At 35.2% G+C, this 12411-nt stretch overlaps 1 protein-coding gene across 1 annotated transcript; it reads left to right on the top strand.

Annotated features, from left to right (window-relative positions):
- Positions 1–5974: 5974 nt before the first annotated feature.
- Positions 5975–10008, top strand: LOC101221377 (LRR receptor-like serine/threonine-protein kinase). Its single transcript, XM_011660654.2, has 2 exons — positions 5975–9329; positions 9425–10008. The coding sequence occupies exons 1-2, from the start codon at positions 6500–6502 to the stop codon at positions 9826–9828; spliced, it is 3234 nt and encodes a 1077-aa protein (XP_011658956.1). The 5' UTR covers positions 5975–6499; the 3' UTR covers positions 9829–10008.
- The last annotated feature ends 2403 nt before the right edge of the window (positions 10009–12411 follow it).

Below are 12411 nucleotides of genomic sequence, written 5' to 3'. Positions count from 1 at the left end.
CTACAGAGCCGCGAAACGTCTTAAAGTTAGTGTGTTCCGCAACTCAGCCATACGTTCATATCATTTTTGTATTGCAGTTGTTGTTTCAGATTTTATTACTGTTGTTGTTGTTGCTGCTGCTTACCGCTGTTACTGTTGTTGTTTACTGTTATCATTGATATTGTTTACTACTGTTGCTATTCTTTACTGTTGTAGTTTTGTTGTTTTCCCACTACTGTGATCCTTCATTCGATGTGAGTAGTACATCGACGTCAAACATACTCAACAATTTTAAGACATTTTACAATTTGCTGAGATGGCCGAACAATTCCACTTCGATCTAATGCCTTTTGATCTCAATCGTCTGTTTCAATTTGAAGGAACACACTTCAAAAGGTGGAAACAAAATTTTTTATTTTTCCTCACATTAAAGGTGGTTGCCACATCTACAACTGAAAAGCCAAAAGTCCCATGAATAGATCTCATAGAAGAACAAATGAAGGAACTCACCAGGTGGACAGAAACCAATTGTATATGTAATAATTTATTTCTTAATGTACTAACTGACGAGTTATATGATTATTACAGTATGTTGTCAACTTCGAAAGAGGTTTGGGATGCATTACCAAAGAAATATGACACGGAGGAAGTGGGGTAAAAAAAATATGCAGTGAGCCAATACCTACGGTACCCAAATAACCGATGACAAATCCGTGGAGGCTCAATCGCATGAGATCCAAAAATAGCACACGAAATTATTAGTGAAGGTATGACGCTAGACGAACAATTTCAAGTTGCAGTTATTATTGATAAATTACCTCCCCTGTGGAAAGAATTCAAGAACGCTCTAAGGCGCAAAACCAAGGAGTTCTTGTTGGAAAGCCTTATCACGAGACTAAGGATAGGGGAGGAGGCAAGAAAACATGATCAAAAGGAGGAGGTAAATGCGATTCCCAAAAAGAAGTCTATTGCAGTTCTGAAATCGAAAGGAAACAAGATGAAATGTTGATCCAATAAACAGAACAACCCTCTATCTAGAAGTATGGTACAAATTGTTTGTTATAACTGTAATAAGTCTGGACATTGAGCTAGGAATTGTAGAAATAGGAATCGTCGTGCTGTGCAGGCGAACCTGGTAGAAGATGAATTTGTAGCTATGATTTCTGAAGTTAATGTCATTAGAGGGTCTGAAGGTTGGTGGCTAGACATTGGTGCATCCCGCCATGTCTGTCATGACCTTAGTCTGTTCAGAAAATATAATGAAGTTAAGAATAAGAATATCCTTCTGGGAGATTATCATACAACCAAGATAGCTGGCGTGGGAGAAGTAGAACTGAAATTCACATATGGCAAGACGTTTGTGCTGAACTCCAGAAATTCAAAAGAATTTGGTATCTGAATATCTCCTCAATAAGGATGACTTCACTCAAACCATAGGATCAGACTTGTTTACCTTAACCAAAAATAATGTATTTGTGGGAAAGAGTTACGCTACTGATGTCATGTTCAAATTGAATTTGGAAATTAATAAGAATATATCTTCTACTTATATGTTATCTTTTATTAATGTTTGGCATGATAGACTTCGTCATGTTAATAGAAGACTAATTAGCAACATGAGTAGGTTAAATCTTATACCTAAGTTATTTGTGCATGAATTTGAGAAATGTGTATGTTGTAGTCAAACTAAGATAAACAAAAACCTCGCATAAGTCTGTAACTAGAGTAACAGAGCCTTTAGAATTAATATATTCTGACTTATGTGAATTTGATGGCACATTAACTAAGACCAATAAAAGGCACGTAATAACCTTTATAGATGAATGTTTCGACTACACTTTTATTTATTTGCTTAAAAATAAAAGTGATATCTTTGACATGTTCAAAGTGTATGTAAGTCAAATAGATAATCAGTTTAACAAAAGAATTAAGAGACTTCGTAGTGATAGAGGACTTGAATATGATTCAGTTGCTTTCAATAAGTTTTATAACTTAGAAGGAATAATACACGAGAACTACTGCACCTTATTCTCCTAAAATGAATGGAAAAGCAAAAAGAAAGAATAGAACACTAACGAAGTTAGTAGTTGCTATCTTACTTGAATCAGGAACAACACCATCTTGGTGGGGTGAAATAATTAAAGCTATTAATTATGTTCTAGAAGGATTCCTAAATCAACCATCTTGGGGCTGCCTAGCCTATGTTAGAATACCTTACCCAAAAAGAAGAAAATTAACCAGTAGAGCCTATGAATATGTATTTATATGATATGCTGAAAGCAGTAAAACCTATAGGTTCTATGACTTAAAAAACAAAATCATCATATAATAAAATGATGTAGATTTTTTCAAGGATAGATTTTCCTTTAAATATAGAAATAGTGGGGGACTTAAATATTTAAACTAGTGGTGGTTCAAGTTCAAGTAGTCTACCTTCAATTAAATCCAAACTGAAGAAAATGAAGTAGATCCTGAACCTAGAAGAAGCAAGAGAGCTAGAACCATAAAGGAGTTTGGAGAAGACTTCGAAATGCATAACGTAGAAGATCCAAAAGATTTAATTGAAGCCTTATCCTTAGTAGATGCCAACTTATGGCAAGAAGCTATCAATGATGAAATGGATTCTCTTGAATCCAATAGAACTTGACACCTAGTTGATTTATCCCCTGACTGCAAAACAATAGGTTGTAAATGGATTTTAAGGAAGAAACTCAAACTTGATGGATTAGTAGATAAGTATAAGGCTAGATTAGTAGCTAAAGGTTTTAGGCAGAGGGAAAACATAGATTTCTTTGATACCTTTTTCCTGGCCACTAGAATCACCTCAATTAGAGTGTTGATATCTATAGCCACCTTGAATAATCTCTTAATCCATCAAATAGATGTCAAAACTGCTTTCCTAAATGATGATTTAGAAGAAGAAATTTATATGGAACAACTTGAAGATTTCATAGTTCACGGTCAAGAAACCAAAGTTTGTAAACTAGATAAATCCCTCTATGGCCTAAAACAAGCTCCACAACAATGGCACGAAAAGTTTGACAACTTAATCATGTTTGAAGGATTCAAAGAAAATGAGAGTGACAAATGTATCTACTATAAGACTGAAGATGAGTTATGTACTATCATATGCATATATATAGATGACATGTTAATCTTTGGATCAAACTTGCACGTCATAAATGATGTAAAATCTATTTTGAGTGCAAATTTTGACATGAAAGACTTAGGAGAAGCTGATGTAATCCTAAGTATTAAGAATACAAGAACTGAAAATGGAATTTCCTTAGACCAATCTCATTACATATAAAAGATTCTAAAGAAGTATAACTACTTTGATAGTAAACCAACTTTTACACCTTATGACTCTAGTGTTAAATTATTCAAAAACACTAGTGACAATGTTAACCAATCCATGTATGCTAGTATCATAGGTAGTCTAAGGTATGTTGTTGATTGCACTAGACCAGACATAGCTTATGTTGTAGGATTACTATGTAGATTTACCAACAGACTAAGTCTAGAACATTGGAATGCTATAGAACGAGTAATGAGATATCTTAAGAAGACACAAAATCTAGGATTACATGGCAAAAAGTTTCCCTATGTACTTGAAGGTTAAAGCGATGCTGATTGGAACTTCCTCTCATATAACTCAAAGGCTACAAGTGACTATATTTTTAATATAGCAAGAGTTGTTGCTTGGAAATTCAAGAAACATACAATTTTAGCCCAGTCAACGATGGAGTCAGAGATGATAGCACTAGCTACGGCTAGTGAAGAATCAAGTTGGCTTCAAAGCTTGCTATCTGAGATTCCCATTTGAGAAAGATCGGTACCAACCATACTAATCCATTGATAGTACTGCAGCTATTGCAAAAGTTTAGAATCGTTATTACAACGGTAAGAGACGACAGATACGTCGTAAGCATAGTACCATTAGAGAATTTCTCACGACTAATGCAGTGATAGTGGATTATGTACGGTCTGATGACAACTTGGTTGATCCTTTGATGAAAGGACAAACAAGAGAGAAGGTTTTTAAAATCTAAAAAATATTGAGACTCAAACCTATTGAAAAATGAATTACTGTTGGGTAAACCCAACTTGTAAGAATGTGGATTCCAAGAAACAAATTCAATTTGTAATAACTAACCACAAGTAATATAACGAGAATCATGCTAAATTAGGAGTTTCATTTTTATGATTCAATGATTAGCATGATATCCTGAAGCGTACGAGGAGGCTGAACTTTGTTCTTAATGAAACCTATACTTGATATCAAGTATGGTACCTAGCTATAGGAGTACTCTTGATAGATTCACTTTTGTGAATGTGGAAGTGAGGGTCGCTTCCTATAGAATTCTGAGCAAATTCCTAGAGCATTTACTAAACTGGGATATACATGCAAGGCCATAAAGCACGGGTTAGTTTAGAACTTCACTCAAATAATATTGTGTGTGCAATAGCATTAGAAGTAACGTTCAAAATTATGAGTTACTTTACAATACTCTAAACTATTGTCACTACATAAAGATTCAAGTCACCAGACACCTTTACTTACGCATAGTATCATAGAAACAAACATTGTTGGATGAAAATATTTCAAAAAAATTTCTTTCCTATTATTATTATTTTAAATTGGATGCAACTATATATGAAAATCTAGATACTTTTTTAAAATTAGAAAAACAAAAAAACTGATGGTGTTTCTATACCTGTTGATAAAATTTGAAAACTAAAAACAATACATATCAAAGAAGTATAATTTTGGAGGAAAGTGAGTTTGGTTTGATTGATAATGAGATGTGGTCCATTCTTAGAGATTGTGTATTCCAATCTTCTACTCTCATCTGTTTCTTATGCTAAACAAAACAAAGGAAGAACTAAAATTTTTCCATTATGTTTATAAGTTTTGCAGAGGGTTGTTTCAGTTAATGTCAACAAAGACGTTTCAAAGCTGTTGGGTTCGTTTTGGTAAACAAATTACGTCTTACAACAAATATGAACATGCTACTTTCAAATTGTATCTACATCTAATATTTCAACTTTGAACCTAAGAAAGCTCTCACTTGGAAAGTTTACTTTATTATGTTTTTAACTTTTTACTATCAAACGAATTTACAAGTAATAACAGATAAAATTAGTTCGATTGTCATAATTTCGTCTTTTTAAATTTGAAAGTTGTTTGGACCACTTATTTAAAAAGAAATGTGTGAGTTATAACACAGTCAACTTCACAGCGTGTTTTAAAGAAAATGAGAGTAAGAGTTATTTTAATATCCCTTTTTTATTACAATTGTATAATTTACAACTCATTATTTTGAATAAGGAACTTTCTACTTCGGATGTTTTTAATGATTCCAGTTGTCACGACCAACTTAAATGACAACCACTGTTAATGATAATGACCATTTGGTTCATATATGTCATCCAACTATAACGAACTAAGAGTGACCATCATATAGTCTAAGTTCAATATACGAGTTATTCATCCTTCTAACTAACTCTTGATTGGAATCATAGTCTTATTTTCTAGTGTGTGCAATGTCCTAAAAGGACTTCTAGTTTGACATAATATTCAAGCATTGTGAGCCTTATCATTTGGTATCACAGATTTTGGTCAACATTCTAGGTCAAGATCAAGTGAAATATGTATACTCCAATATTTGCTTTCCAAAACATTTGCTTGCATTGTGAAATACAAGGCATACTACAACTTGCCTTTGAAATCTTCTCCTCAAATTTTCTCTTGAATAAAAAAAAAAAATCAGTAGAAAAGAAAACTGCAAAAACAAAACAAAAAGAAAGAAAGAAAGACACTATCAACAAAAGAAAAAGAGAAAAATAGCAAAGAAAAATTGTTGAAAAATCCAAGGCACGTGAAAAGTTCTTATTATTAGATTTTACTACATTAGTCACCACCAATAGAAAATATGGGTAATAAATAGGGTACCCATAAACACAACTCTCCAACAATTAATGTTTCAACTAAAAACATATAAATTATTCCAAAACTTATAAATTTAGTTCCCAATCTTTGGCAATTGATAAATTTATCCAAATACATCACTGTTATAGAATAGTTAATTAAGAAAAATGAAAATAACCAAACATTGAAACGTGGGATGCAAACCTACAAATAAAAGAAACAGATAATTATTGATAGCTTAGCTTTGAAAGAAAGAGATTGTGAAGGGAAGCAGGGTGTATGGTTTGACCAAAAAAAGAAAAAACAAGATTTTATGAAGATTTACTAACCAAAGCAGAATGAAGAAAAGGAAAAAAAAGGAACAGTTTTCTTAAAAAAGATTTTTTTTAAGAGAAAAAAAAAACCATATTCCAGTATCCAGAACTAAGAACCAAAACAATAAGAATAGAATAGAAAGAAGGCTTGTTTGATCAATATCCCTATCTCTTATCTTCTCTTTTTCTTCTCCTCCTATAAACAAAACATGGGTTTTCCCTTTCCACAATCCCAAAATAGATCATTCCTTAATTTACGTTTTCAAGAAGAACAATGCCTACAATTCTAAGGAATCCCTTTCTTCCTCCCAGTTTCTTCTTCACCATACCCTTTATTTTATGTCTAAATTCCCTTCTCTTTTCTTCTTCTTACTCCATTGATGACCAGGGTAGAGTTCTTCTTGAATGGAAGAATAATCTAACAAGCCCCACAGATGTGTTAGGTTCATGGAATCCGGACGCGGCTACGCCGTGTTCATGGTTTGGAGTCATGTGCAACTCCAATGGACATGTGGTGGAGATAATCCTGACATCACTGGAATTGCTAGGTACATTGCCTACAAATTTTCAAGCTCTCAAGTTCTTGAGCACCCTTGTGATCTCTGACACGAATATTACGGGAAGCATTCCGAAAGAGTTTGGGGATTATTTGGAGTTAAATGTTCTTGATCTAAGCAGAAATTGCCTCGAGGGAATAATCCCAGAAGAGCTTTGCAGGCTGAGCAAGCTACAGGATTTGATTCTTCATAACAATGAGTTTGAAAACATACCTACTACGATTGGAAATCTTACAAGCCTTGTGAATTTCCAAATCACAGACAATAGTATAAATGGGGAGATTCCCAAGAGCATTGGAATGTTGAAGAATCTTATGGTTTTCAAAGCTGGAGGGAATTTATATCTAGAGGGTTTGTTGCCAGATGAGATTGGAAACTGCAGCAGTTTAACAATGTTAGGCTTATCCGACACTGGAATCTACGGTGCTCTTCCTCCAACAATTGGGAATCTGCAAAAGATCCAGACCATACATATGTATAGATCAAAACTTTTTGAATCACTCCCAGAAGAGATTACAAACTGTAGTGAATTACAAACTCTTAGACTGTATCAAAATGGTATTTCTGGGAAAATACCACGAGGAATTGGGAAGATGAAAAAGCTTAGAATCCTTCTTCTATGGTTGAACTTGATGGACGGTGACATTCCAGAAGGAATTGGAAACTGCGATGAACTGGTACTACTTGATTTTTCAGAAAATTCCCTAACAGGACCTATACCTAAAAGTTTAGGACGACTTAAAAACCTTGCAGACATTCAACTAAGTGTTAATCAGCTTACTGGTACAATACCACCTGAAATTTTTAATATCACGACTTTGGTTCATGTGGAAATAGACAACAACAGATTATGGGGGGAGATACCAACTAATGTAGGGAACCTGAAGAACCTTCGTACATTTTTACTATGGGGGAACAACTTAACAGGCACTATTCCCGCCAGTCTCTCAGACTGCTCAAACATCATCTTGCTTGATTTATCTCTCAACCACTTAATAGGACCAATACCGACAGGGATTTTCGCAATGAAAGAACTCTCCAAACTTCTTCTCTTATCAAATAATCTATCAGGGACCATCCCTCCTGAAATTGGAAACTGTACCACATTAACCAGGCTTAGACTGTCTATGAATAAGCTTGGAGGTACTATTCCTTCAGAGATGGGAAATCTCAAGAACTTAGAACATCTTGACTTGGGTGAAAACCTTTTGGTTGGAGGAATTCCCTCGACCTTTTCCACATTGGAAAAGCTTGAGTCTCTTGACCTACGTACAAACAAGCTCACTAGTCTTCCAAATATTCTGCCAAAGAACCTAGTACTTCTTAATGTATCCAACAACATGATTAAAGGTCAGCTCAAACCCAACATTGGAGAATTGTTGGAATTAACTAAACTAGACCTAAAAAACAACCAGTTTTATGGGAAGATCCCTGAAGAAATAACATACTGTGAGAAAATCCAATATTTAGACCTCAGCAGCAATTTCTTCTCTGGGGAAGTCCCTAAGCAATTAGGAACATTTGCTTCACTTGAAATTGCTCTTAATCTAAGTTACAATCAATTCTCAGGTCAAATCCCAAATGAACTCTCTGGTCTCACCAAGCTAAGTGTTCTAGACCTCTCCCACAACAACTTCTCAGGGAAACTTGGCTTTCTATCAGAGCTTGAAAACCTTGTCACTCTAAACATCTCCTATAACCACTTCTCTGGAAAATTGCCCAACACACCCTTCTTTCAAAAACTCCCTGAAAGCTCTGTTTTCGGAAACAAAGACCTCATCATTGTTTCAAATGGAGGACCTAATCTTAAAGACAATGGGAGATTTAGCAGCATAAGCAGAGAAGCAATGCATATAGCCATGCCTATCTTGATCAGTATAAGTGCAGTGTTGTTCTTTTTAGGATTCTACATGCTAATTCGAACACACATGGCCCATTTCATCCTTTTCACAGAAGGCAACAAATGGGAAATAACCCTGTTTCAAAAGCTCGATTTCTCAATCGACCACATCATAAGAAACTTAACCGCATCCAACGTTATCGGCACCGGAAGCTCCGGTGCCGTCTACAAAATCACAACCCCAAATGGGGAAACAATGGCAGTGAAGAAAATGTGGTCCGCTGAAGAAACTGGAGCCTTCAGCACTGAAATCGAAATTTTGGGATCAATTCGACACAAGAACATAATCAGACTACTAGGTTGGGGATCCAACAGGAATTTGAAAATTCTGTTTTATGATTATCTTCCAAATGGAAACTTGGGCTCCCTTATCCATGTCTCTGAAAAAGAAAGAGCAGAATGGGAGGTCAGATACGAAGTCCTTCTAGGAGTGGCTCATGCTCTAGCATATCTTCACCATGATTGTATTCCACCAATCTTACATGGCGATGTTAAAACCATGAATATCCTGCTCGGCCTTGACTTTGAACCATATCTAGCTGACTTTGGGATAGCCGAAATAGTAAGTACAAAAAGTGGCAACGATAGTGCAGAGACGCCATTGACAAGACCTCAACTTGCAGGCTCTTTTGGCTACATGGCCCCTGGTATGTTCACCCCCCTCAATCCTCATATTTCGATTTTGGCAAATACAGTCCATGGATTCAAAACTAAGCGTTTTTTTTTTCCTTGATGATTATAGAAAAAGGGTCGATGATGAGAGTCACAGAGAAGAGCGATGTTTATAGCTTCGGTGTGGTGATAATGGAGGTTCTAACAGGGCGGCATCCACTGGACCCAACTTTACCAGGAGGAGTAAATCTGGTGCAATGGGTTCAAAACCATTTCGCCGCAGACAAAAACAGAGCCGACATTTTCGATTTAAAGCTCAGAGGAAGAACGGATCCGACAATCAACGAAATGATTCAAACCCTAGCCGTGGCATTGGTTTGTGCCAGCGTGAAGGCTGATGATCGACCGTCTATGAAAGATGTCGTGGTGATGCTGGAGGAGATTCGGCATTCGGAATTGGGAAGAGGTGCTACCGAAAGCGATGAGGCTAAGCCGGGAGTAGCGGTTGTGGTTGAAGGATGTTTAAACCCGTAGAGGCTTAGTTTGGGGTTTAGAATCAGTTCTCCATTTATTTCTAAATTGTAAATTGAAATCTTCAGTTGTTGGTTCATTCCGAGTGATTATAAAAAGGAAGGCCCCAATAACAACTTTGTGATGTAACTATCATTAGATCTCTTCAACAGAAATTTACTTTTACTCAACCTTTCTTCATCATTTCTCGCTCAACATTTCCACTTCAACCCTCACTTTTTATAGTTTCTCACTATCTATGTGATCCATCTTTGCCTCCACCCGTTCTGTTGAATGGACTCACAAGTATTATCAGTACCACTAGACTGCCAAGGAGTTGGTTGACCCAAGGCTAAGGAGTTACTAATGGGTCAATCACATTACGTTTAGTGAATCTGGCATGATCACCCATCAATGAATCATCAAAATGGGTGTTGGCCTCATCTACCTATTGTTCATGTTGTCCTTCACGATTATCCACATTATCAGGTTGTGGATGAGGATGACCTATGTAACCTTCGGTGGTCGGAAAATCCAATTAAGAAATTTAAGTAAAAAAACATTGAAAGCACTAAACAGTAAATCTTACTTAAGGTAAACAAAACTTACAACTCGTGACCCAAACACCTATGTGATAAGCGCACACTATATTTGTTTGATGTAAAGCTAAAGGTTGTTCTATAATCCTTGCAAAATCACAAAAAAAAAAAAAAAAAAAACTAACTTAGATTAAACCTAGAATTTATGATGGTCACTCTTACATCCTAAGACAACTCACTCCAAAATTAGCTTCATCAAAACTAATCAATGTATTGATTTTAACATAAAAAATCTACAGCAAGATTTGAAAAGATAACACAACATCAAAAGGGTTGAATAAGCAAAAGCTTTTTAATATTGATATTTTGAATTTTCAAGAGCATCACAATCCATTTTATAGGTCAAATGGTTTTGTATGAGGTGGAAGCCCAATGGTATCCAAATACATTTAAATATCAATAGAAGAAAATAAGACCTAGGAACTTAAAATGGGATTTAATACTACAAATTCAAAAACTAAAAATGTAGAAAGTCTTCAAAGTTTTCAAAAGTCTTCAAACTAAATTATAAGCCCAATATTGATCTGCACACTTTTTTGTTCTCCATGTCATCTTCCAAACTATTGAACTTTTCAAATATCATATTTAATCCATTCTCATATTGACTCATTGAATTAACATGTATATAATTTATGGCTTAAAATTATTTGTCGCTTGATGTGAATTTGCTAGCTATTGAAGGTGTAATCTTCTTTGCTTTGCTTCTGTAATTGGTCCTTCGGACATATGTAAAGGTTCTATGATTAAATTTATATCATTGTGTTTGCTAAGTGAGTTTCTCAAACTCTATTGCATGATGTATGGTATTACTCACTCCACTGCATGATGTGTGGTCTTGCATCAGTAGAAATCTTATTTGCATCTTGTATGTTGTACATTGGTATAGACCAAGTGTTGAGAAAAAATAAAGTTGTAGCAAATAAAAAAGTTGATGTAGGTAGAATAAGCAATATATATACCTTCCATTTAATAATGGAAGGTATTATAAAAAAAAAAATGGAGGATCTTGTGACGCACAATATGATGCGTTGGAAGATCCTCTTCCAACTAAATTTTTTCGACCCTGATCCCGACGAGCCTTTATGCATCAAAATATCCTTTTTCAACACATTTTCATACATTTTCTAACACTTTTGTGCGTCGGGCGATCCCTTTTCTTGTAGTGGAATGAAGAAAATGATACAATTTGGAAAACTATCTTTCCAAGCAAAAGAATCTCGTAATGGAAATGTCAAATGAGTCATAGAGTGGGCAACTTTGGTTTTCTCTGTAGAGGCAAAAAAGAAACCATAAACATTCAAAGGGACAACATAAAAAATCTCATCAACAACAAAACCTACTTGAGACAAATCAGAAGCTATTTGATTCAACAAATTAACCAACACCAACAAATCATATTCAAGAACCAAAGAATGGGAATGGTTATGTCACACCTTTTTAAGCTATTTAAAACCTTCCAAGACAGCTTCAACTTCAAGAAAGATGATAGAGGAATTTCTCATAGATAATTTACATCCCCTACAATCGAGAAACCAGTAAAATCTCGCACAATCCACCACAACCTTACTTCTCTCTTACTCAAAACCCAAGAGACATCAACATTTGGTTTCTAGCAATTTTGCATCAGGCGTGCGACATCTTGAAAAGATTTAAGGCGCTTTAACAGAGGTTCTTGTCAGCTCCAAAGATGGGTTGCACTTAAGATCAACTTCGTCCAAATGCACTTCGATGAGTTTCTTTATGGCATTGAAGTCTGCCATTCTTTTGTTTAGAAAAACATTATTGTGACAATTCAGTAAACTCTACACTAGGATAGCAGCCTTTTCCAACTTTGGTTTTGAGCATGTTTTCCTAAGGAAATCCTAATAATCCTTTGACGACCACCCACCCTTGTCCAAACTAAGAGCAAACAAATTAGGATGGAAGAAGTGGTTCAAAAATCTTTTCTGAAAGCTTACAATTACAAATAATATGGGGTGTCGACTCCTAGAACTTTTTGCACAAAGAA

Source organism: Cucumis sativus, chromosome 7 (genome assembly GCF_000004075.3).
Source record: "Cucumis sativus cultivar 9930 chromosome 7, Cucumber_9930_V3, whole genome shotgun sequence".
NCBI classification, from domain to species: Eukaryota; Viridiplantae; Streptophyta; class Magnoliopsida; order Cucurbitales; family Cucurbitaceae; genus Cucumis; species Cucumis sativus.
This window is presented reverse-complemented; position numbering and strand designations above follow the sequence as displayed.